General features: G+C 35.7%; 1 protein-coding gene across 2 annotated transcripts; it reads right to left on the bottom strand.

Annotated features, from left to right (window-relative positions):
- On the bottom strand, positions 1 to 25,936 carry LOC143848333 (alpha,alpha-trehalose-phosphate synthase [UDP-forming] 1-like). 2 transcript variants are annotated; one of them, XM_077357249.1, is made up of 17 exons: positions 25,162 to 25,934; positions 23,956 to 24,053; positions 23,130 to 23,518; positions 20,671 to 20,785; positions 20,291 to 20,392; positions 17,719 to 17,869; positions 16,714 to 16,802; positions 11,125 to 11,173; positions 10,757 to 10,857; positions 9,399 to 9,586; positions 9,157 to 9,274; positions 8,111 to 8,287; positions 7,866 to 7,988; positions 7,665 to 7,752; positions 7,430 to 7,560; positions 5,034 to 5,132; positions 1 to 602 (listed from the first exon to the last, which is right to left on the bottom strand). In XM_077357249.1, exons 1-17 carry the CDS (start codon positions 25,451 to 25,453, stop codon positions 207 to 209), a joined length of 2,706 nt encoding a protein of 901 aa, XP_077213364.1. In that variant the 5' UTR covers positions 25,454 to 25,934; the 3' UTR covers positions 1 to 206. The 2 variants fall into 2 exon arrangements, 1 of the variants encoding a protein (XP_077213364.1); XR_013235370.1 differs by having other exon boundaries at positions 466 to 602; positions 7,471 to 7,560; positions 25,162 to 25,936.
- Positions 25,937 to 26,804: the final 868 nt, after the last annotated feature.

Here is a 26,804-nt window from a genome sequence, read left to right as displayed (position 1 = left end):
TTGCTGACATTGGAGAGATTTATAAGTTTATGTATTTCTTTTGAAAGAAAATATGAACAAAAAGGTCACTCAACTGTAATAAATGTTCTCTATCCTACCACATCCTAGCAAGAAGGGGAACAGTGAGGAAAAACACTTTCATCTCTCACTTATGATCACCATCACCATGAATAAACTCAAGGCATTTTAATTTTAACTCAGTGACGCTACAGCCTCTCAGCCAACTTCTTCAAAAATTTGACAACATCATCAGATGACCCAAGTAGAAAACGAGCCTTAGAGCGCTTCCTCCCAACTGCACAAGAGTAATAATTCTCACCTTTGAGATCAAGAACAGATGATCCCTCATGCCATGTTACGCCCTCCATTGGAGACCTCCATCCGCTATCACTGATGTGATTTGGGGGTGCTTTCTTTTCTGTGTTTGTTGAGTTCCTATGGGTTCGACCATGCGACGACTTAGAACCACTTTTACCAGCCGATGGTTTTGGGGAGGCCCGTCTCTCGGCAGATGTTTTGACAGCATCGGCTACCTTTGCTCTTGTGGCAGCTACTGGATCGGCTGGGAGATCAGGCTCGAAGAATCTATAGATGTCTTCATCCTGAAGAACTAACACTATGTCATAAAGTTCTGTAACAGGAAATGCCCAAAAAAGTGGATATCTGTTGTTAATGTGAGAGATTTTGCAGAGAGGAATGATTCATGAAAAGAACATTATTGTCACATGGAACAGTTTTGCATTGGTAGACTCCACTGAAAGGTATAGTAAAAGGTCTTTCTAACCATATATATAGTAAGGGCACTCGTTAAGGGGCATTTAAATGCTCTTGGAAACATCATTTTACAAATTTTTTGATAAAAAAGTCACAAAATATGTGTAAAATGATGTTTCCAACAGCATTTAAATGCCCCTTACTACTAACATGATTTTATAAAAATTGAGTATAAGTTACTAATTATAGAATAAATAAAACAATCCTCTTTCTAGTTGTTATACATCCACCACTTATTGGATTGCGACTGTTTCATTCTACGAATATGATGAGGAAGAAAAGGCAGCAAAACATTATCGAAAGGAGTTCTGTAAAGACCCGGACCCACACGGCCTAGAAAGTTAATAACCTTAATTAAATCTGGACCGTAGATCCCTAGACCAAAAATCACAGTGTATTTTCGTTTTTTTAGTATAACCAATTTTTGGGGCATCGGATCTTGTCCGTTCGACATGATTTTGGTCCCGGTAGATGGGTATTTATTGATTGACTTTTTTTTAGAAAACAGCCCCTAAACTATTGATATCTCTCAAAGGTAATTATAAACAAAGATAATTAAGAATAATAAAAGGATATCGTCTCACATAAGCCTTAGGTGTGTGTGTATCACTTTGAAATATGGATTGAGGAAACTTAGAATTTGGTATATCATTGTGTTTCAAATTCGGTAGCAATCCCTACTCAGACATAGAGGATTTCTTACTCTTTCACATCACAAATAACTAAGGTAGGTGACGGTAACCTAAACTTGTACTCTTGAGCAATGATTGATTTATATTGCATGCAATGAAATTCTTAGTAGACATAGAATCGTTCATGATAATGATGTAGTTAAGATGATTGTTCCTTATTAATATGCATCATGCTCTCATGTTTTATTATACTAGTAGCATGCAAATGTTGAAAAATGATGCTATGCCAGTAGCTTGAAAAAGATGAAATGTTATGATTCCTTGTTAAAGGAAAAAGAAAAATGTGGGAAGCAATAAAATTGCTAAAAATATCTTTAAAAGAAGAAAAAATGATATGGATGATATGCCAATAAAACTGATAAGAGACAAAGACATTGGGAAAATAATTTGGTGGATTGGGCGAATGTATGAGTCGTCTAGGAATAATGAAATTTCAATCCGGCCTTGGGTTTTAGCGCACCCCCTTGGCGGTAAATGTATCCTCTTAGACCATGATGTTAGGAGGCGGATTGGCTATTAAGCACGTCGTAAAAAGTCCATCATGCCCACTACCTGTAGACGAGGGTAGTGGAACGTATTGGGGGCGGGACAACAAGCTAAGAGAGCTTGATTGTCTTGGGTGAGTGGTCTCATGCATTAATAATGATAATAACAAAAATATAAATTTCTCACTTGTAAAACGTTGTTGTGTTACTAGAATAGTAGTTTTAAATTGATTTATGTCACAGCATGTCCCCTATTACCGTTCATGATTTCTTTAGAAATAAATTATGTTACATGTTCACCAATAGAATTAAGTTGTATGCCTTTAAATTCAAGAGTTGTTTAATTGTATTTGTTTAGGTATCGAATGAATCTACATAGTTCTTTGAGCTAACACCAAAAATCCCCCACAGGTTTTGCTACAATGGACAACATCGAGAATAAATGGGGAGCGTAGGAAGAGCGTGCCGAGTCATTGGAGTGTCTAGTCTTTTTCATTTTTATTACTGATGTCAGTTTACTCTTGCTAAACACTCTAAGTTTGATTTAGATTAATAATATTTGAGTTCTTTGTTATTTAGAAAAATAAAATTATTCCGCATTTTTCATGAGTTCCATTTAGTTTCCGTCTTTGGTGGCGATTTGGGTTTATCCGAAAATCCAGGTCGTTACAGTTGGTATCAGAGCATAGGTTTAGTGATCTTAGGTGCGCCTGTGAGTTTGGGTATATCATAGGAAGGGTAGATGCAGACAAGGAGCAATTAGGAAATGACACAACAAATTTGTGTATACCGGGCACATGAGTTAATTGTGTTGTAAGAAACCACTTAACGGACTCACGTGCATTGGGGACGCTTGGTTGACGTGTGAGCGAGTTGTGTGGTGGAGATAAAAAGTTTAGGTGAGAGCTCCATGGGCGATTTAGGCGAACCAGGAACACTTAGTAGGTGACGGTTGGCTATAGTGGTATGGGACAATGTAGTGAACACAAATAAATTGGGAGCTTAGTTGCGCGAGGGTTGACTATGCTGGTATGGGACGGCATAGTGGACTCAATCGCGTTGACAGTGATTGGTTCGTCTAGAAAAAAAATTATTATGTTATTCTCTCACGTAGACTGGGATAATCTTGTAATGAGTTAATTGTGTGACGAAGTAAGATAGGCTCATGTGGACTGAGGGAATTTAGGGAGTCGAATTTCGGGGATGAAATTCCTTTAAAGGGGGTAGAATGTAAAGACCCGGCCCCACATGGGCCTAGAAAGTTAATAATCTAAATTAAATCTGGACCGTAGATCCCTAGACCAAAAATCAGTGTATTTTCATTTTTTTAGTATAACCAATTTTTGGGGCATCAGATCTTGTCCGTTCGACATGATTTTGGTCCTGGTAGATGGGTATTTATTGATGGATTTTTTTATATATAGAAAACAGCCCATAAACTATTGATATCACCCAAAGGTAATTATAAACAAAGATAATTAAGAATAATAAAAGGATATCGTCTCACGTAAGCCTTCGGTGTGTGTGTCACTTTGAAATATGGATTGAGGAAACTTAGAATTTGGTATATTATTGTGTTTCAGATTCGGTAGCAATCCCTACTCAGACATAGAGGATTTCTTACTCTTTCACATCACAAATAACTAAGGTAGGTGACGGTAACCTAAACTTGTACCCTTGAGCAATGATTGATTTATATGCATGCAATGAAATTCTTAGTAGACATAGAATTGTTCATGATAATGATGTAGTTAAGATGATTGTTCCTTATTAATATGCATCGTGCTCTCATGTTTTATTATACTAGTAGTATGCAAATGTTGAAAAATGATCCTATGCCAGTAGCTTGGAAAAGATGAAATGTTAAGCTTCCTTATTAAAGGAAAAAGGAAAATGTGGGACGCAATAAAATTGCTAAAAATATCTTTAAGATATTGGAAAGAAGAAAAAAAAAGGATATGGATGATATGCAAGTAAAACTGATAGAGACAGACATTGGGAAAATAATTTGGTGGATTGGGCGGAGGTATGAGTCATCCAGGAATAATGAAATTCCGAGCAGGCCTTGGGTTTTAGCGCACCCCCTTGGCGGTAAATGCATCATCTTAGACCATGATGTCAGGAGGCGGAGTGGCTATTAAGCACGTCGTAGAAAGTCCCTCATGCCCACTACCTGTAGACGAGGGTAGTGGAACGTATTGGGGGCGGGACAACAAGCTAAGGGAGCTTGATTGTCTTGGGTGAGTCGTCTCATGCATTAATAATGATAATAACAAAAATATAAATTTCTCACTTGTAAAATGTTGTTGTGTTGCTAGAATAGTAGTTTTAAATTGATTTATGCCATAGCATGTCCCCTATTACCGTTCATGATTTCTTTAGAAATAAATTATGTTACATGTTCACCTATAGAATTAAGTTGTATGCCTTTAAATTCAATAGTTGTTTAATTATATTTGTTTAGGTACCGAATGAATCTACATAGTTCTTTGAACTAACAACAAAAATCCCTCACAGGTTTTGCTACAATGGACAACATCGAGAATAAATGGGGAGCGTAGGAAGAGCGTGCCGAGTCATTGGAGTGTCTAGTCTTTTTCATTTATATTACTGATGCCAGTTTACTCTTTGCTAAACACTCTAAGTTTGATTTAGATTAATAATATTTGAGTTCTTTGTTATTTAGAATAAAAATTATTCCGCATTTTTCATGAGTTACATTTTGTTTCTGTCTTTGGTGGCGATTCGGGTTTATCTAAAAATCCGGGTAGTTACAAGTACAAAGCCAAAGTTTTGAAGGTAATTAATGAAACTGGTTAGCACTTGAAAAGCATATTTGTTTGGGATCGGGCATGACATGGAGTAACAAACAAAGTACCAGCACATGTTACACGGATACTCTATTTTCCAGCACATAATTTATAAATTTTGCATCCATTCATTAAATATTGTAAGACCCGCCATAACACTACCAGCTATCTTCCTACACGTACCTGTAGGAAAGAAACACATAACTATCAAGAAAAAGAAAATCTAAATATTGTCATGTAGAAGAGATACTATATCGTTTAAGCAGGTGTACCTTTCCAAGAAAGTGGCCAAGGCATAAGACATAATCAATTGGTGTCACCATGCCTTTGTTATGAACTATTTCTCCTAAGATACGATCAATTGCTGCCCCCTGCAAGGATACAAAGATGTAATACAATGTAGCCAAAAATGAGAACTTAAAAAGTATTTTTTTCTCTACAAATTAAGCATAAAATTCTGTTTCTATGAAAGATAACAGAAAATAAAATTTATTACTAAAATTGGAAAAAATCAAATGGTAAGGAGTCAAGATGACCCCAAAAAAAAGTATAACAGCAATAACAAGCTAAAATAAAAGCAACCAACTACTAGGAAATTTATTTGACAGGTTTTTTTGCGCTATTCAGGCATTAACATACTAATAGGAAACCCATGACTTTCTTTTTTCAGCACTGGCAGATTTATTAAACCAAAAGAAAAGATACACATTAAATGACTGAAATAGTCAACAAAGAAACAAAACAATAAACAAAGCACATCAACTAACAAAGAATACAACAGAAAACAAGACCCAACAACCAAAAATGGTCACAATCCACTCCCTCGGCTAAAGAATCCATGATTTCATTGGCCGCTCTCAAAACATGAATGAAGGATATACTCATAGATGAACATAAATCAAGGGCCTTTAATCCATTAGAAATCCACCAAATTACATTTTGTGAATCACCTCCCACCACTAACGAGACTTCAACCACAAATGTGATTTATCTCAACTCCTAGGTCAAAGCATGGATCTCCGGTTTACCAAACAAAGAGAAGATAAATACCCGCAAACTGGCAGCAAAAGGGCATGCGATCGATAAATGGTCCCCTCTCTCTAGTGCATAATTACATCATTCACTGGTCTAGGATCTGCCAATTACAATTAATCAAGTGATCTACATTCAATATCTTATTCAAACATGCAATCCAACTGTTAAAGTATAGAAGATTAATTTACGCCTTCTCCAATAGCTTAAGCTCTTGGAGTGATTGGTAGTTTCACATGGTATCAGAGCAAAGATCTTGAGTTCAAAACTTCAAACCTCCATGTTGTCGAAAATCCACATGAAATGGTTAACTCGAAAGTGGGGCCACATGTGCCACGTGTAGGCCAACCCAAAGAAAGAAGGGCCACACGTGAGGGGAGTGCTAAAGTATAAAAGATTAAATAACGCCTTCTCCATCAGCTTAAGCTCTTGGAGAGATTGGTAGTTTCACACCAACAAAAGACCATGACTCTATGAGGATTGGGGTAAGCCCACAACTATGCATGGGTGCCACTTTCCTGACTTACCCTCACCTTATAAAATGACAACTAAAAAATAAAAATAAAAAATCATCAGATCGATGAATCCAATGCAAATATAAGGGAGAGTCAGTGTAAGGTACTGTGGGGCACCAAAAACACAGCAACACTGTCGATGCGGTCGATGCTAAAAAGTAGTCACCCGAGGTCTGGCTATCTGCAAAGGGAAAAGTGGACTCGTCAAATACCACGTGACAAGAGACCAACACTCGGCCAGAGGGAGGCTAAAGGAAACAATAACTTTTGTGCTGACTACTGCAATAGAGAAAGACAAAGGCATCGACTTAGTGATGAGCTTGTCTTGCTTGTAAGGCCCAGCTATCGAAAGCGCACACAACCAAAAACTTGATGAAAAGGAGTAGTCAGGTGGTGCAAAGAAAGTGAAAATCCCTTGAATCTTTTTTTGAACAAAAATACTTCTTTGCATGATTGCACACAGCAAGAAGAATCTGAATGTTTGTGACAAGATGAAGACAAGTACCACACCCCGTTGACAAAGTTCTTAATGTGTCAATAAGCTCATAAGAGGTGCTTTGTCATCTAAATAGTAAAGCTGAACTATGTCTAACTAGTTTGATGGTAATCAAAGTTTGTTAGGGTTCGGTTAAGAGCTTGCAGTTAACTAATTAAGAAATGATCACGGTTTTAAGCAACTTAGGTAGTACTTAAATTTTCTTTTTCTTGTTTGCTGTTCTGATAAACTTCACTCTACATTACTTTGCTCAAGACAAGCCTTGTTATATAACAAAGTACACCAAGAAGTATCATCAATAATTTAATTCCTCAATCATAATACCAGTAATATTTATAACACTACCTCAATATGTCAATACTCAACTCAACTCAAATAAGCTTTGTCCCAAACTAATTGGGGTCGGCTACCTCAATATGTCAATGGAATATAAAATTTTATATGGAAAAGTGGGGCAGACTATACTACGTATTTGAAAGTTCTCAATTCAGCCACATATCACCTTGGAGAGAAAGCAATCAGCTCTATATAAATCATGGGTTCTCTAAAGAATAGCCATCAAGAAATCACGACAAAAGATGCAAATAATATCATTCTGTTTACAAAGGAATCCAATCGGACCCACCTTTGTAACACCAACAGATCGGACCTCAACAGACTTACTACCTTGAACAACATCAACGGCTGCATTTGAAATTGGGCCTGTCCATAGATGCTGCAACATATCCCTTGCTTGAAGCCTTCCAAATTCATAATCTACAACCATAAAAATATGAGAAGGAAAAGGGAGAGAAAAATTGTGCATTAAATATATCAAAGGAATTATCTAATAGAATGAAATCATATATTTCATTGATTACCTGCATACTTGTAATTCCATACAAGTGAAGTTTCACGAAGCTCAAAATGAGATCTAGGCGTTCTTTCTGTAAAATACTCGAAAACATGCTGGCAATTGAGATAAGAATCACAAGTTCAGTGCATTGGAAAGCAGCATAAAATAAATAGAAGTTCAAATTTTAATATTAAGAAAATAAAATGATAATACACCATATAGGCACCTTTACACTGTCAACCCAATCCATATTTAGATGCTCTGGCATTGTTGTCATCCATTCTCCCTCAGTGAGACGTAAAAACATCCCATTTTCCGCTGCCAACCACATGTTGTAGTCTCCAAAGTTCTGCACAAGTAATCATTTGGTTTGGAAAGAAAATTAAATAGAGATAAAAAGTAATCATTTAGTTTGGAAAGAAAATTTAATAAAGATAAATGAGGAATAGATATGAGAACTACGAGCAGGACCTCATCTAGGACACTTCGGTCACTTCCACTGAGAACAACAATAGTTGTCTTCGAATCACTGCAAAGACTTGCCAATGATTCTTTTAAATCTGGATGCAATTTAAGCTCCATCTCTTTAATTTGACCGCCTCTGCTCCCAGGGGTGTCCACTGGTTCGGTGAGTGTTGCATTGAATCCCTATAGTTTTGAATGCACATGCTATGAGCCAAGGCAAAATAATAAAAATTTCATGAAAAAGGGATTGCCAACCTACAATAGACCTCAAATAAAAGATGTGCAGTAAGGGGAAATATGTGGATAGATAGTTCTACTCTAAGTCATCGTTACTTGAGAATTGTCCTGAACTCTCCATGTGTAATGGGAAAATGTTTTCGCATTTCATTGTGGATCTGGATATTTCACTAAAACATTTGTTTGAGGAAAAGGATCTGGAAGTGTTCTCCAGAATGAATTTTCAGTCAACAAGCACTTTTTAGTAAATAAAAATGGTAATTACCAACAAAATAAACTTCTTGAACTATTTGAACCAACATCATTAAACATCTACGTGAATCCTAAGAAATGTGACATTACCTCCCATTAGGGTATTATAAGGAATGGTCATGACGTACCATCAATACTAAGGGAATTAAACTAAATGAACACAAATAAAACTATTATGCATAATCACAATCTTTGCATCACCAACCAAGGTAGTCCAAATTATTTAGCAATTATACCAGTGTACAAAAAACCACCACAAATGAAACATGGTAAAAGTCGAACCCAGAGAAAGGGAGAGTTGCCCATGATGAGTGAATGTTTTCTCATATCTAACTAAATTTTTATCAGATTCATTTTATGAAATTTCCCCGCAATGGCGGGAGCCTCGGCCGCCCTTTGTCTCTGCAAAGCAGGGGTAAGGCAGCGTACATCTAGCCCTCCCCAGACCCCGCAATGGCGGGAGCCTCGTGCACTGGGCCACCCTTTTTTTTTATTCATTTTATGAAATTTCAAGTTCCAACCAGATACTAGATGTAACATAAAAAAAGAAAAAAAGAAAATACCAGTATGAGCAATCGATTTCTGGACTGCATATAACGGTCGACTGCTTCCTCAATTGGAAGAAGAGGTGGAATTTGACTTGTCCTTAGTTGGGCTTCAACAATGGTATCATTCAGCTCACTACATGTAAAGAAAATTGTAACTAAATCTCAAAGACGAAAAAGTGAATACATATCAAAAGTCCTAGATGAAATGTCAAAATTACAGAAATGGCATCTGAGGATTTCAAGGCTACAATCCATACCTTACAAATGTTTCAGCCCAATCTTGAGCAGTATGGGTAGTCACATGTACAAAGTTATGTTGATGACGTTTTTCTCTTTCTTCAACAGGCATATCTAAAGCATACAATATTGAGTTTGCAACTTCTGTAATGTTCCATGGATTTACAAGGATAGCTCCTGCACCCAGAGATTGTGCAGCTCCTGCAAACTAGGAAACAAAGACAAAGAACAACATATAATTAAACAAAGATTGTTTTTATCATTACAGATAGCGAAGTGACATACAAATGTAATATATAAAATATTTTAGAGTGCAAAAGGTATTTATTGAAGCCAAAAAGTCAATTAGGATACAAAATCTACGGAACTACACCTTAATCCAACCTATACCCATGATTTTAAATATCCACCTAAATCAACACAAAATTGAGAAAATGTTTCTGTTTCATCCCCACCAAAACAAATACCGAAGTCGAAACACATACCGGAATACAAACAGTAAGTGTATAAGTTACATTATTTCAGGCGAAAATTGGAAACATGTCGGCTTCATTTGGAATTTTAGTAAAAATCTTATAAAATCATGATAATATATGAAAACATATGCAAATGACAGAAATTTAGGATGAAACTTAATCAAATGCTAGAAAGTTATTTACTTTATTTAAAAATAAGGTAATAAATTAATCTATTGAATTAAAATTTTTAGAAAATAGTATATACTATTTAAAACCATAAAAGATCGAAATGGGCAAGGAAGTTATAAAAATAATACAATTCATAATGAAATTATATAAATAATACAATCCATACTATTATAATGTTATACGCTATCTATTTTATTATTATAACTATTTTATATTTTTATATTTTCTAAAAAAATAAAATCATTAAAATTTCATAATTTTTTTTTTAAAAAAAAGCCACGCACGGATTTAGCCATGCCCTATTATACATAAAATTTATACTGTGTTTTCTCACTATTTTCTACGTCGTAATTTTTTTAAGTGTTTGTGTTAAAAGTCATTCTAAAAAAGAAAAATAAGGCGTGTTAACAAAAATATGCCTAGGATGGATTTCCACCACGTCTAGCAAGGTGTCTTTCTACTTTCTGTTCACAAATTTAAGTTTTCAGATGTTGGGTTAGGGTTTTTGGACTTTATTTTCAGTTTAACAATAATAACAAGCAAATACAAATTGTACAAAAGAAAATACCTAGAGGAAAACGTTTTACAATCTACATGGCATTGAAGCATAACCTCTCAAAGTAAGTATTTAACTAGTATGTCCGTACAAACAAAGACCGGGTGACACATGCCCGATGCAATATTGAATTATAACTGCCGGAACTTATCTCAAACAAAAGGTAGATAATTACTTCACTAAGAATGAGAACCCCTTTCTTTGAATCTTGGCATGCCACAAATTCATAACTGACAAGATTCATGCCGTCCCTTAAAGATGTAACAAGAGCCACGTCTGACCAAAAGAAAAAAAAAATCAGCAGAAGAAAAAGATGAGAAAAGCATAGAACATTCTCAAAGGCACGTGTAGCAAAAAAAAAAGAGATTCAGCAAAACCAAGTAGAAAAGATATAATACAAAACAGAACAAAAATCCTATGATTCAGATCTCAAATTGTATGGTATTCTATAGAAAAGCCAAGGAACACTTCATTAGAAAAATGAAACAATCTGAACCAGAGAGCAAACTATGGATTTTAACATAATGAAACAAAGATGGTTACCAGTGACTGCATATAGGGCACATAATGCGTGAAAATCGAGGGAGCGGTCCTGCAAAAGAGAAGAAATTTTGTCAAGGTAACTTCTGAGACAAGTTGAACACCAGCATTATAAAAAACTGTGAAAAAGAAATGAATTGCCCCACCATAGTTTTACTCATCATCCAAATTATAAGATAAGTAAAGCATAAATCTATTAATTTTAAACCCATTCACTTACTCCATTATATTTTCAAGCTCTGAGAAAAAAGAGCCAAAATGATATACAAGAATTACCGGCATAACAGATACAACTACAAAAAAAATCATTTCAAAATTGCATTCACATCGAAAAAAAAATAGATTTTTAATAAGGATAAAGTTGGTATTGGCTCATCAATATTTCCCAACGGAAACTAAGATACCAACACCAGTAGAAAGTAACTTGATCAAAAAGCGGGTAATGAAAAAGAAAAAGTGCCCAGTACACGAGTACAAGGGGAAAAGTACACATACAAAATAGTAAAATACCAGATGAGTGGAAAGCATCCATGACAACCTCATCGTACCACACATTATCAAAGTAAATACGTGCAATGGAAAATGAACTATGCATCTATTAGGCACAATTGCCTCTTTTTGGGTTTTAGTAATGTTTGGATATAATAAAATTTATGAGGCTTTAATATTTGCAAAATACCCCAGTTCCAGCACTATCTAGCAGTATGGCTATGTGCGTTTACCCTACATAGACCACATGGGTTAAGAAAAAGAAGTCATCCAATATGATTATTAGGATTGAATGCTTGAAAGCTTCCCATTGACCTGGATGATGTGACTATGGTGAACATGAAGAGCACCCACCTAATTTGATGCACATAGAGAAACTCATTAAACAAATAGTAGTCATTTAGAAGTTGAAAATTTGACCCAACCTTTAAAAAGATGATTTTGTACTTGAACTGGAAAATTGACTTTTTATTCTTTTGAAATTTAGATTTGGGAGTATTTTTATTGAATTCAAATGGAGGGTGTGAAACAACCAATTACTCCAAAAGCTTAAGCTGTTGGGAGTTGGGACCACATGGGTTAAGAAAAAGAAGTCATCCAATATGATTATTAGGACTGAATGCTTGAAAGTTTCCCATTGACCGGATTATGTGACTGGTGAACATGAAGAGCATCCACCTAATTTGATGCATATAGAGAAACTCATTAAACTAATAGTAGTTATTTAGAAGTTGAAAATTTGACCCAAAGAGTATTCAAAAACAGAATAGTATGAATTCAAATGGAGGGTGTGAAACAACCAATTACTCCAAAAGCTTAAGCGGTTGGAGAAGGTGTTATTTAATCTTTTATACTTTAACAGAGGGTATTTCCTTATTTACATGTAAAATGTTAAATGGACCATTTGCTTAAATGATATTCATGTAAGAGGAATGCTAGACTCACAGGAGCCCTTGCAGAAAAAGGGGCAAAGGTCTCCCTCATTGGTTAAATTCTGTTAAGGACAGTTCTGATCTTAATTTTATTTGCCATTTTAAATGGAATTTGACCAATAGGGAGCCCTTTGCCCCTTTTTCTGCAAGGGCTCCTGTCAGTCTAGCATTCCTCTTCATGTAAATAAGCACTATTTCAGGAAGAAAAATATAAACCACTTTAACTTAACCTTAAACCAACTTAGCTTCGACCGACATGTCCCTCGTATAAAACTTGTCTGTAACATAAAACCAAACCAGCTATTTTAGGGAGTAGAGAAACAAAGGAAGAGAAGGGTGAGGTTTAGGGTTTTCTCTTCAAACTTGTTGGTTGCATCAGTAAGTAGCAGCACCATGATTTCTGAGTTCAGAACTTAAATTCATTTTTTATGCTATTTAGTAATGAATCCATCTTTTTCTGAATTCTGACCACTTGTAAGTAATGAATGCATCTTTTTTGAATTCTTAAGCATATGTAAGTAATGAATCCATCTTTTTCTGAATTTAGAAGCACTGGTAAGTAACAAATCGATGTTTTCCTGAATTCTGAAGTATTTATTAAGTAATGAATCCGTGTTTTTATAAATTCTAAAGCATTTGTAATTAAGACTTCAATGTGAAATCAATTCCGAAATTGATTTCTCTTGTTCCTGTTTTAAAGTAAGCAGATACTCTGTGATGTCTTAGTTCTGAAATTGATTTCTCTTTGGTTCTGCACTTAAGTCACAATCCATGCTTCTTAAAATCTTATTTTACTGGTAACTAACAAGTCTATGTAGTTACCATTCAAAAAAAAAAAAAACAAGTCTATGTAGTTTTACATGGGATTCTACAAAATCTATTGTATGTGCTTCGCAACATTCTTTACATGGGCTTATTTGAATATTTCTCTTTGGAAACTTGAGGACTCCATTTTCATAATGGGGATAGTATATATGAATCTGGTCCATCTTTTTTTCCATTGGATGTGTACTTTGCTACAAAGAGGCTGAAATCTTGTTTTTTTTTTTTTTGAATGATTTCTCTTGTTCCTGTTTTAAAGTAAGCAGATACTCTGTGATGTCTTAGTTCTGAAATTGATTTCTCTTTGGTTCTGCACTTTAGTCACAATCCATGCTTCTTAAAATCTTATTTTACTGGTAACTAACAAGTCTATGTAGTTACCATTCAAAAAAAAAAAAACCAAAGTCTATGTAGTTTTACATGGGATTCTACAAAATCTATTGTATGTGCTTCGCAACATTCTTTACATGGGCTTATTTGAATATTTCTCTTTGGAAACTTGAGGACTCCATTTCAATAATGGGGATAGTATATATGAATCTGGTCCATCTTTTTTTCCATTGGATGTGTACTTTGCTACAAAGAGGCTGAAATCTTGACTGTTGATTATCTTTCTATTCTATCGATTGGCCTCATCTGTAGTGAGGATTAAATAGAGGCTGAAATCTTGATTGTTGATTATCTTTCTATTCTATCAATTGGCCTCATCTGTAGTGAGGATTAAATGAACCCATTTATATATGGATGTGGTATTATTGTGCCACTAGAAAGATGGTGTAATGGCCTCACCTGAGTTATCGGATAAGTGGACCTCATCATAATTAACAGTGAAAACATGTGAATTTTTGGAAAATATGTGAACCCCCTTTTGAAGTATATATGTGTACCATTTTTATTGGAAAATTTCCTTCTTCGGTATTTTTGTTATAAAATCTGTCTCATTGAACCTTTGTTTGAACTTTTCAACATTAATTTTTGCATCATATTGATTTATATGCCACGTTGATTTCAAGTGTAATTTTTGAACTATGAATCGTGATTAGTTACTGAGCGATTAGCTCACTCCTATTATCATTATTAAATTTTTCAAAGTGATGATTGCTGTGACAGAAGTTGTTAAAGAAATTGGATTGGATGACTGAGGTTTTTTTTTGGTTCGGTGACTGTTACAGTGACGCCTGTGGATGCAATTAGCTAGTTATAGGGTATTTACTTCTGGATTAAGGTATAGTATCGTGCATAAATGTGACAAGTTTATCAATTTTGGAATTAGTTTGTGTAGAAGACCTATAATTAGATATTTTCTTTTAGTACTGCTCTATTAGATCACATGGGTTGTTTAGTAACAGTAAAATCTAAGTTTACTTTTGTAACCTTATATGATCAACTATGATAGTTACACCTTGAAATTTCAAAGAAGTTAGGATTCTGGGGCGTGACATTGGGCGTTCTTCTTGTTTCTTTTAGCTTGTCCACGTGACCTCAGATGATGTTTTAACTGCTGCCACTATCAACAATCAAATTACACCACATCTTTGATTGTATCTGTAGTGTGGAACAAGGTTTTAACGTTCGGTTTCGCTTTCCATTTCAATCACAACGGAAACATAAACATTTCGGTTTCAGTTGGAAATTCCGGTGGAAATCCTGTAAAATCATGTACACGTATGAAAACATGTGCAAATGATAGAATTTTAAGATGTAACTTCAGTAAGTACTAGAATAAATGTGAATACACACTTAGAAATACATCATATAAGCAAGATAGTCATCCATAAAGGTTTAATAACATCTAACGCCTAGTGTCACGCTTGTCTGATAATTCACTACATACAAGCTTTCATATGTTATTCTTATTCATATAATTTTGTTTTGGAACCAACACTCTTTCGGATCACTAATGCTTCACCCGATTCTCCATAAAGATGCTTATCATCAATGGACATGTTCACATATTTTCCATAGCAGGCTATTCATTTTCGTTGTCACAATCCCTAATTCGTCAATCATGAGCTGTTTCTTCTTCCATTCGGCTGGTGTTTACTCGACAATCCAAAGACTTATTGTGCCCTTATTGTCCACTTTTAAAAGATCGAAAACCAGACCTATTGTGCTTGTTTCTATTGACTGAGCCAGTAAAGTGAGGACAAGGGTCAGGGCTGCAAGCCTGCAACAGATTTCTGTAGTGTGCCACGATGGGAACCCCGTTGTCTTCCATCACTACTCTGTGTATGCCCACTTGGTAGTTTATAGGCTTTCGTATGATTAAACCCAGTGATGCAGAGCAGGGAAGACGAAGGGAAGAAAGGGGAAGGGAAGAAGAAAATAGGAGGGAAGAGAGAGATCGTAAGAAGAAAGGAAATGTGCATTTAATTAATAATCAAAGCTTATATTCCAGTACATCAAGCCCCCCATATTTATGGGCAATTGATGTCAACACAAGCTCTACTTAGGTCAAAACTAGCTTTCAATTCCCACATCTAATTAATGTCATGCATAAATGACCATAAACTAACCGTATATTCAATTCAATGAGAGATGAGTTATTTATAACGGTAATGAATTTAGTGTAAGTAAACTATAGGAACACTTAATATTAAAAGTTACATACCTCATATAAATATTGTTTAAAACAATGAAGCATGTTCCTTTTCTCCCAGGCTTTTTGTGTGGTATTAGAGCCGGCATCTATTTTTCCATAGCGTATTGTGCACCCTACTCAAGTCACAGTCTGTATATTTACAATACCCTCATTGTAAACCCATTCCTAAATCTTCCATTTTCCATTATCCCCTCCCTCACAGTCAGCCCCTTCCTATCACTTGCATTATCCCCAATCATTACTCTCCGGTTGATGGTTGTTCCTCACGTTGCCAAACCAACCTATATCTTTCATTGTCTCAAACAAATGTTTGCTACCTGATGACCTAAACAGTAATAGACTAACCGACAGTTAAGAAGTGCATAGTTTAAGAAAGAAAAGTTAAGTCCCTATATGTCTAAAGTGAATCACTATGCAAATAAACCACTTAAGCTATCAATAAGATCAAAGTTTTTGATGTCTCGAGCAATTCTAAGCAATTTACGTCACATTGCAAAGGCTTCGGTAGGTTCTCTTGAAATGAAAAAACAAATCCCCACAAGATTTGGAACCACAAATTTAAAATCCAAGTCATTTACAGATGACATTGAATTGAATATTTGAATAAAAAAACATATTAACTCAATTTAAACAATATTCAGGTGATATGGGGGTCTCAAGAGACAATCAAAGTCACAAAGGTAAATCATTCAAAAAAAAAAAAAAAAAAAAAAAATCAAAGTCACAAAGGTAATGGTAGAGACAGACCAGGTGATGGATGGGAACAGCAGTCAATGTTCCAAATCGACCATTAATGCGCCCGACGATTTCATGAACTTGGCTAGTAAGCTTTTGATCTGTGGAAGCAAAAGAAAAATGATGAGATATATTATTGTGACATGCTCACAAAATAAACAAAAATACTAAGATGTATTGGAAAATCAACTCCTCAAGCTAGCAGGACCAAAAAAAAACACATAACTTGAGTGCTATGAAGTTTGAACCGCAGTTATAGCTTAGGTTAATAGGAACAGAAATTCACAGATGACCAAAACAAGTGCATGATTGTTCTATTGTAACTTGACACAACCTACCAAAAAGAAATACAGTATAACCGAAAGATAAATTAATCTATAGAGGTTGATAAGCACAAGAATAGAAAAGTTCCAGATAAAAGGAAACACATTAGGCCTATGCTAAAAAAATGATTCCCAGAAGAATGAGAAAAAAATTATAGGTTATGGTTCATAATAAAGTGACGAGAAAAAAAATAAAGGTTATGGTTCATAATAAAGTAAGGTTGTACAAATGGAGTGTCTTTGCTACATTTACATATGCAAGCACATATCTGTACATACATGTACAATATAAGAGAACAATAATTTAAAGGAACTCTACAGTAAAAAAGAATCTGTAGCCACTATGCAACTTTGTTTGAGAAGCACAAGAACCACTTCCCCAAACAATCTCCAAATCAGATTCACGGCATTCGATAATGTGTAGATTTACACACATGGATTATCCTAAGGTCCAAAGGAATTTTTTTCTGCTGCTTGACAAGCATCTCTTTTTTCATGTTATTGGCATTTGTACAATAGCTTCTGCCTTCTCTTCGTACTAATACATTTAGTACTATAAAAAAAGAGAGCAACTTGAGAGTTAGAGTTTTCCACAAATTAAGTCATCTTTTTTACACAAGAATATACACTAACCAAATAATTTTTTACTTGCAGTATGGTAGAAAAATAATTCATGTTGAGTGAAGAAGTATACACTCAGGAACGTCTGTCCTTGTTGGCACAGCAATTTGCAGCAAAACTACTTTATCACGCCAATTTAGATTTTCCTCGAGGAATTTTTCAAATGCCAAGATTTTCTGAGGAATCCCTTTAATCATGTCAAGACGGTCAACACCCAACATTACCTGCCACAAGAGAACACCAACCATAAACAAATGGAAAATGTAAAATGTAACACAACCATCAGAAAATATCTATCACTTATTTCAACATGAACTCTAAGAAGCAGTCAACACCCCCCTCCCCTCTCTCTCTCTCTCTCTCTCTCTCTCTCTCTCTCTCTCTCTCTCTCTCTCTCTCTCTCTCAATAAACTTAAAAGTGATATGGATTGTGTTGGTGGGAATACTGTATAGTAGAGTTTAGTAGAGTTGCTTCAAGGCGCGTAATCGCTTTCCTTAAGACAAATTTCACCCCCACCAGTTGTGTGCAAAGGGGATTCGCAAATTGTCTCCAAGATACATGAAGCCTTGTAGGAAGATCCTACAAATGTTTGATGATGCTTTGCACAAGTGGAATCAAACCCAAAACGCCTTTTAAGAACTTCAAGCCTTAGAGAAACATCTAAATACTGTTTCTGCAGAGTAATGGCACTTAGAGCATTGTTTTTGAAGAAACTCAAGTTAGAAAAACAATTGAGTAGGGGATTTCAAGAGAAAAAAAGATACAACAGTAACTGAGGGGATTTTGCGAGAAAAAAAAAGTTACAGCAGTAACTGTCAAACAAAGGACATATTTTCTACTCTTTTTATAGAGCTTTTGATGTCCTTTCATTGTGAAAAGCATCCCTTAGATTAGTTTGAATAATGGTCGTTTGATCGCAACTCTTCGTGATACAATCGGTTTGGATCATCCACAAAGCGTCCCTCATGTTTAAAATCATCCATAACTGTTGGGAAGCAAAAATACACGAAGAGATTTGAATTTGCAAGTGACAAGTCCTGTCAATTTTGCCCCAACAAATAGATTTTCGAGCAGTCACGGTCGACCAGGATAGGGTCAGTCGACCGCCTTTAAGTATCTGGAACTTTTCATTTTTTTTCCGATCCAATGAACAGTAGTCGACCGGCCATACCTTTATAGAACGTTTATATTTCCAGTAACCAATCCGCGGTCGACCGAACATCCGTGGTCGACAAGCCCAGTAAAACTTTTCTATTTATTTATATAAAAATGATAAAATCCTTTTTCAAAACTCTATTTTGATCAAGAGCATTTTGAAAATCTCTAACAATTGTTGGGTCAGCAGAATATTTCAAATTTTGACTTTTGATCGTATCAATTTCCTTGTTAATTAATTTATGGACTCATAGGCCATAACAATACTTTAACTTAAGTAGTCTATTCGCACCTCCAATCCATTCAAATGAATGTGTTCCGATATGTGTTTATTCCCAACAAATGAAAGCATAGCTATAAAAACATCATTCATGCATGAATTTTTGAATCTATCAGCATATAAAACTCTTACAGTCCTACTATCTAATTGTCAAACATTTTGGCAACCTTGTTGAATGGGCATACGTGATGGGTGGGAACCTTTTACGGAGCACCTTATCTTCTCTCCAGTCTGGTTTTCTCTTTTTCGTAATTTACCAGAATGCTTTCAATCTCATTCCATCAAATCAGGGCATAATTATATAATTTTGTGGTTATGACCTTCACCTTCTTATCGTCAGGAGTCTCCTTGTATTCAAAGACCTTTTCTACTTTGGAGAGTCAGTCAATGAAGTCCTCCGCGTGCATGCATCCTTGGAATCCGAGTATCTCTACATTTATTCTAGAGTCGCAACTATGTTCCAAAAAACTGAATGTCATTTCTCGTAAAACCACCCATGATCGGTGTGACAATGAACCAGAGCCCTATGAAAATACAAAAGAGCGTACTATTTAAGTCTAGGTTTACAGGTCATACTCTCTTTCAAAAAGAACTCTTTAAAACCAGTCCAAATCATTCCAGAAAATTATGGAGAATTAGATTAAATCAAGCACGGGAAAATGGATGGGTGCTGGAAGTTGGGCAGCATTCTGACCATATGCTCCCCTTTGAGAGTTCCAGATTTTCAGCTCCCCTGTTTTTTTTTCTTAGGGCTAAGGAACAATATAAAAAGTATGGAATTTTTGACAAATGCATAAAACAGAACCACTTTCAGGAAATATCAATTTCATTAGTTTTAAGTTCTAGTGACATTGTCACGACAAGTTTGCAATGTTGCAAAGCTATAAAAAAAGACCATATGGAGGCCCATACAGATGAAAAGAAAAAAGGAAACAAAATTGAGTCAGATATTCTTGTCTTTCTGTCCATGTATGTTCCTGAATAATGTCTACTATGTAAAACAATTTCAAGATACTAAATGTTCCAAAGACAAAAATCACAAAAAAGTGAGGAGTGCCCAAAGTAACTTTAATGCATGACCAATTCATGAACTGTGGAAAAAGTAAGGAATTCCAAATCTAATACATAAGATATTTATCATTCAAGTCACTACTGAAAAAAAATTCAATAAAGATTTACTTCAATCTCACAATAATAAAGAAAAGCTACCTTTCGTCCAGCAAATCTGTCCTTCAATTCTTTGATGTGATCTTGAACTTGTGGAAGCTCTAGTGCTCGAATAAACCGATCAGAGTCTATTCCTATGGGAAACTGGCGGTTCGAGCCAAAGAAAAGTAGAAAAGCTAAAATTGAGCATCAAAAGGGCGTAACTCTAATAAATCAAATCAGGATCATTAGCAAAATTATGAAGAAAGCTAAAAGCGAGCATCAAAAGGAAGTGACTAATATTTCAAATCAGAATCATTAGCAAAATTATGGCATTCCTGTAAATCCAAGAAAATGCAAAACAGAGAGAAAATTAAGTCATGTTAAACGATAATACATCCACATCATGTATGAAATGATCTAATGAATAGCTTGAACTATACCGCAGCCACCCGAGTTAGCTTTCCTTGATCCTCTACTCCTTCAGGTGTGCCTTCAAGTCCTAGAATACGGGTGCAAGCACTTACGAAGTGCCTTGCATAATCATAAGTGTGGAAGCTGAAAATATCCGGCAATTAAAAGCTATGAGAACTGGAGTATACAAAAAATGATTCTAGACTAGCAGAAGAAATACGGAACAGACATTCAGAAGATATTAACTCCAAACAAATCCAATGACTGGATTTAAGAAATGCATTCATAAGAAATTTAATGAAAACCCATCAAGTGATTACATTTAAGAAAGAAACCGAAATGGCAATGAAACCGAAATCAGGAAACCAATGCTCTAGCCAAAGAAGGTGACACTAGACCAGTTTTAGTAGTCAGCGATTAGTAACCTAGTGTAGATGTAGTGTAATATTCTCTGACCATCTCAATCATCTCAATTTGTACGTATTTTCCTATTTTCTCACAATATAATTGGCAACATTTGAAAGAAAAAAAAAACAGGAAGAAAAAAGCATATATCATTTTTGCTTCAAACAACTAATAAATTAATGAAGAAAGCACCCAAGTTTGAAAAATAATGGAAATGGAATCAGCATTATATATCATAAATAACTGCTTAGAAAACACGACATATTTGGAGAACTAGTTAGCAGAAATCGTTGTCACCCAAACGAATTGAATATTTAAGACACGTCACTCCCATGAAATATTCATGCACTAGCTTTAGCCATAACATCCATAAGTCACCACTCCAGATTGAACAAACCAAATAAAGTATAAGTGGCAAGTTTGCAATACAGTGATGGGGAATAAATCAAGTCCAAGCTACAAGCATCATATGCACCGAAAAGAATGCGTATTGCACAGGCAGAGAATATAAACTAATCAAGGGAAGAAACCAGTATGATTTCTTCAAGTATATGACTTATTCTTTGGGTCGTGGACAAATCTACAAAATTCAAGTTTAGAGATTTCTTGCGTTCATGAAAATACGGTGTGCCAAATATTATATATACATGCATACATAGATTATAAATGTAAGTACTAATTAGTATCGTCGATATGTTACTTAACCGAGCAAATTAAGGTCGAAGAACAAGGGTTAGTACATCCAGACCACATGTAGAGAGCATAAGATACATTGACAGTGACTGCTAAAAAGTTGTTTAAAGTTTCAAATGGAAGACTAAGCATTTAACGATGTTAGCCATGGCAAAAGCCATGCAATTCTTCTCCTTTCTTGGGTCTTTCGATCTTCACATAAAGTGGCACTCACGGATTGCATGCATATGGTTAGAAAAGTAAGGGTCACAGCCCATGTTCATTGGACAAGAATCCATTGATCAGATGGCTAGGATCGTCTGATGCGGGTGATTTTAGGCCGTGACCCATCCATGGGAACCTGCCAGATGGGTGGTCCAGATCACTGAATGCATGTCCATCTACAGTGAGACATGGTGCGAGAGAATTCTTTTTGCAGCTAGTTTCCACAGATCATTGCCCCCATATGTCAATGTTAATACTCACATATGTCATATGATAAATCTTTCTGTTTGTGTTGTGTTCCACTCAATTGGATTTCTATGATGGGCACACCAAATGAATGGTCTGTGTTAACTTACCAACTTCTCCAAGAGCTTAAGCTGTTGGAGAAAGGCGTTATTTATCTTTTATTTAACACTCCCCCGCACGTGTGGCCCACTTGGCAAACACGTGGCACATGTGGTCCCACTTTGGGCCGACCATCGCATGTGGATTTTTGCTATCCGGGAGGTTTGAACTCGAGACCTTTGGCTCTGATACCATGTTAAACAACCAGTTACTCCGCAAGCTTAAGCTTTTGAAGAAAGGCGTTATTTATCTTTTATACTATAACAGTCTGTATGACCATAAATGTATTCAGGTGTAAAATAGAAACCAGTTGAAGAAAAATTTGGCCAGTCTCCTCGTATCAACCACTTATATAGATATTAATTGATAGATAAACACAAAAACATGCTCACATGGAGATTTCTAACATGGATTATGTGTTTGCTCATCTAAGTTTTCCAACGAACACTGGTTCAATGCATGTCATGTTGCATATAACCCAATCCAAGACACTATATGAGGTGTCATGGGTGCTATGCCATTGCTAGCTTCTGAACTTTGCGAGAGCTCCATGGCATACTTTTTCTTTTATGACATAGGGTATTCCCACCCGAATTTTTAGGGAGGGACTATTCCCTACGGATGCGCGCAATCACCCATAAACCACATGCATCAGGTAAGCTCGGGGGGATTTGAACTTGCATCCATGGGGAGCATACCCGTGACTTTAAGCCAAAGAGCCACACCCATGCGGGTTAGGGCATACTTAATTAATTGCCTAGCAATAAGAAACCATGACCAGCAAGGACATATACCACTGCACAATTAAAAACATTGGTATGAAAAACAAATTTCATCTTACCCAACTAAATCAGCTGCAAGAACAGATCTAAGCAACTCCGATCGGGATGGCAGTGTCCTATGGATTTCAGAGGACGGAAATGGTGTGTGGAGGAACCAACCAACTTTCATATTGCTGTTATGCTCCTTTAAGCACTTTGGAAGAAACATAAGATGATAATCATGGCACCAAACAACATCCCCCTCTTCATAATGCTTGTTCACCACATCGGCAAACATTTGGTTTGCCTTCTTATATGCATCAAACTGTGACTGAAAACTTCGGGTAGTCGCAAGCCGATCTTCTTGAGGTAGCCCAAGGTAATGAAAAAGGGGCCACAATATGTTGTTGCAGTATCCATTATAATACTGATGAACTATCTCTTCATCAAGGAAAACAGGAATACATCTCTGTTGACAGAAGAATTGAACACAAATTAGGACGTAACACTAGTAAACCACATAACAACAATCATATATATAATAAAAGAGGAATGCTAAGATTGATGTTGATGTTTAGTAACACTGTTTTAAAATATGGATGTGGGTCCAAACACTACTAAAGCAAATCCTAGTAGACTCAGCAAGACAAAGTCAAGTACTCGGTTGGCATGGCTTAGTACTCAATTGACGCGGTCATAAATTGGGATAGTGAAAGGAGTTCTGATTGATTTTGTAGAAAAAAACATGGATTCGGACGAGAACGCGGCCAAGATAAAAGGGAGTCGACTCAGGGGAGTCCACGATGAGGCGGCAGAGTTTTTAAAGTTTAAACTAGGATTAGCATTCCTCATAATAAAAATTTAAATCAATCTCAAGTTAAAACATGAAATTTATATCTCGCGAACCTTCGCAGCGAGTGCCTCAGTTAGAGCTTTCTGCCCAATTTCATCAGGTACATTTACACCAGCCCAACCAATCCATTTCGCTTCAAATTCCTTCACACCTATGAATAAAAACATCCCTATTACTATCGCTCCAGCGGATAATAAACCAATACCCAGAAAAAAATGCACAAAAAACCACATTTGTAGACTGAAACCATTGCAGAAACCAATCTAAATCATATTTAAAAATAAAAAATAAACAGTAAGTTAATAGAACAATACCCAGAAAAAAATACACAAAAAACCACATTTGTAGACTGAAACCATTTTAGAAACCAATCTAAATCATATTAAAAAACAGTAACTTAATACAACACTACCCAGAAGAAGAAAAATGCACAAAAAACACATTTGTAGAATGAAACCATTATATAAACAAATCTAAACCATATTAAGAAAAACAGTAAGCTACAAACATGCACAAGTACTAAAAAAGACAGAAGTGAAGTACATAAAAAAATGCAAATTATAAAAAACAATAAAAGTCACTAACAAGAACAAGTATTAAAAAACCAGAAGAGGGACTGAAGAAATATTAATATAAATCAATACCCAAGAAAAAATGCACAAAAAAACACATTTGTAGAATGAAAGCATTACATAAACAAATCCAAATTATATTAAAAAATAAGCAGTAAGTTACAAACATGCACAAGTACTTAAAAAAACAGAAGTGAGATACAGATTAAAAAAACCAGAAGTGGGACTGAAGAAATATTAATATAATCAATACCCAGAAAAAAAAAAGCACAAAAAACCACATTTATAGAATGAAACCATTACAGAAAGCAATCTAAATCATTTTTTTTTTAAATAATAATAATAAATTAATACAACAATACCCAGAAAAAAATGCACAAAAAACCACATTTGTAGAATGAAAGCATTACAGAAACAAATCCAAACCATATTTTTTAAAAAAAACAGTAAGTTAATACAACAATAATACCCAGAAAAAAAAAATGCACAAAAGTCCACATTTGTACAATGAAACCATTACTTAAACAAATGCAAATCATATTAAAAAATAAAATAAAACAGTAAGCTACAAACATGCACAAGTACTTTAAAAAAACAGAACAACAGTAAGTCACAAACATGCAAAACTACTAAAAACTCAGAATTAGGACTGAAGAAACATCAAAATTATATATATTTTTTCTTTACCAAGAAGGGCGCTGACTAGGCCGCCGACGCTAAGCTCAAGCGACCAAGAATCCTCTCCACGGCGAATGGCGGAGACCGGAAGGCGGTTAGCCACGACGAGTAGGCGTTGCTTAGAAGGCCTTGACTCGGCGCTTGACTCACCGGGTTCTAATTCCTCCTCTCTTAAGCTATTCAAATCCTGGTCTAAAAGCTCAGCCTCCTCATTGGGTTGTAAATTTCTATTAGATTTTCTCAACTCTCTTTCTTTCAAGAGCCTCTCTAGTCTACTTGGATTGTACTTATTCCCAGGCATATAAGCTCTCTGTTACTCCTTTTTTTTTTCCTTTCTCTTACAGAAACAGAGACAGAGAGAGAGAGAGAACAGTTCTCAGATAAAAAAAACTTTTGAGAAAGAAGGAATACAAATGTTTCAGAGAGGAAGGTTTGAGTTATTTGAGGCTTTTGGGATGTGGGTTTTTCTTTGTTTTCTTTTCTGGAGCTTATTTGGATTGTATTTCTAGTTTTGTGCCCTGTTTTTTGAAATGCAGACTGAGAGCTGGTTGGGTTTTTTTTTTGGGAAGAAAAGGGGGTGTGTGGAGATCAAAATCAAGTGATGATTTGTGGGGACAGGATGATGTTGGGATTTGGAGGGTTGAGGGATATTTTGGGAGAGATAGAGAAGAGAAAGAAAAATCTGTTTTTTGATCGCCGAGAGAAGAGAAAAAGATAACCGTATGTCCTTGAAAACTCTAAAACTCTTCCCCTGTTAGTTTTGTACTTCATTTTGTTTTTTTGAGAGTAATGCTAAAACAGGAAAAGATCATGATTTAATGGGTGTCACGAACAAAACCAACCAAAGAGGAAGGCTGTCTAGCTGTAAACAAAAGAGGACATGGAGCTTAGTTATTGTGGTGGGGCCCACCACAATTTGGATGGGTATGGCCATGTCTATTTCGATCTCGGCCGTTCGATTTCTGATCATGGATGTGTGTTTGTTGATCTTAGTCGTCCAAATTCTAGGCGGCGGCGATGCGGATTGGCCTCCGAGGTCGCGCGGGCGAATTTAAATTGTCCAATTATAGCTCACAGTTGGATTTGGCTGTGAAAACACGTAATTTGTCAGCATCCGCTGGCGAGAATCCTATGATTTAATGGCCATGATCGTTCGATCGGTGAGCCGCGCTAGAAATTTGCACCGTTCATAGTCTAGATTTCTTTTAGATCTTTCCTTGATGTACGGCGGATCTTCGATCGAACGGTTAAGAACATTGGATTGCCACAATTTGAGATTAAAGCCCGTCTGCAGTGTGAGCGACCCAATTCGATCGTACAAGTTGGACCATTTGATCAGTACAATTTTTAGGTTGTCCACATCATCCAAGGTAATGCCCACATTTTGGACGGTGAAGATTGATTCACTTAGTGAGAATAATTTGATCCAATGGCTAATTTTTCTTCAATTCATATTCTTGTGGTCCACAACACACCCATGATGATGGGGAAGATTGATGTTGATGGTTCCCATACATGTTTGTCATCCGTGACAGATGAAGCTATAAATGTTGGAAATGGAGCAATTTTTAGGAAAAGATAGGCAAAGGCTGGTTGCAAATGCAGTAAAAGGGAGTGGAAATATCACTTCCTACTATATATTTACATATGCA

The sequence above is a fragment of the Tasmannia lanceolata genome, unplaced genomic scaffold (genome assembly GCF_043159265.1).
Source record: "Tasmannia lanceolata isolate RefF3 unplaced genomic scaffold, GAP_Taslan_0.1 ptg000016l, whole genome shotgun sequence".
Classification (NCBI taxonomy): Eukaryota; Viridiplantae; Streptophyta; class Magnoliopsida; order Canellales; family Winteraceae; genus Tasmannia; species Tasmannia lanceolata.
This window is presented reverse-complemented; position numbering and strand designations above follow the sequence as displayed.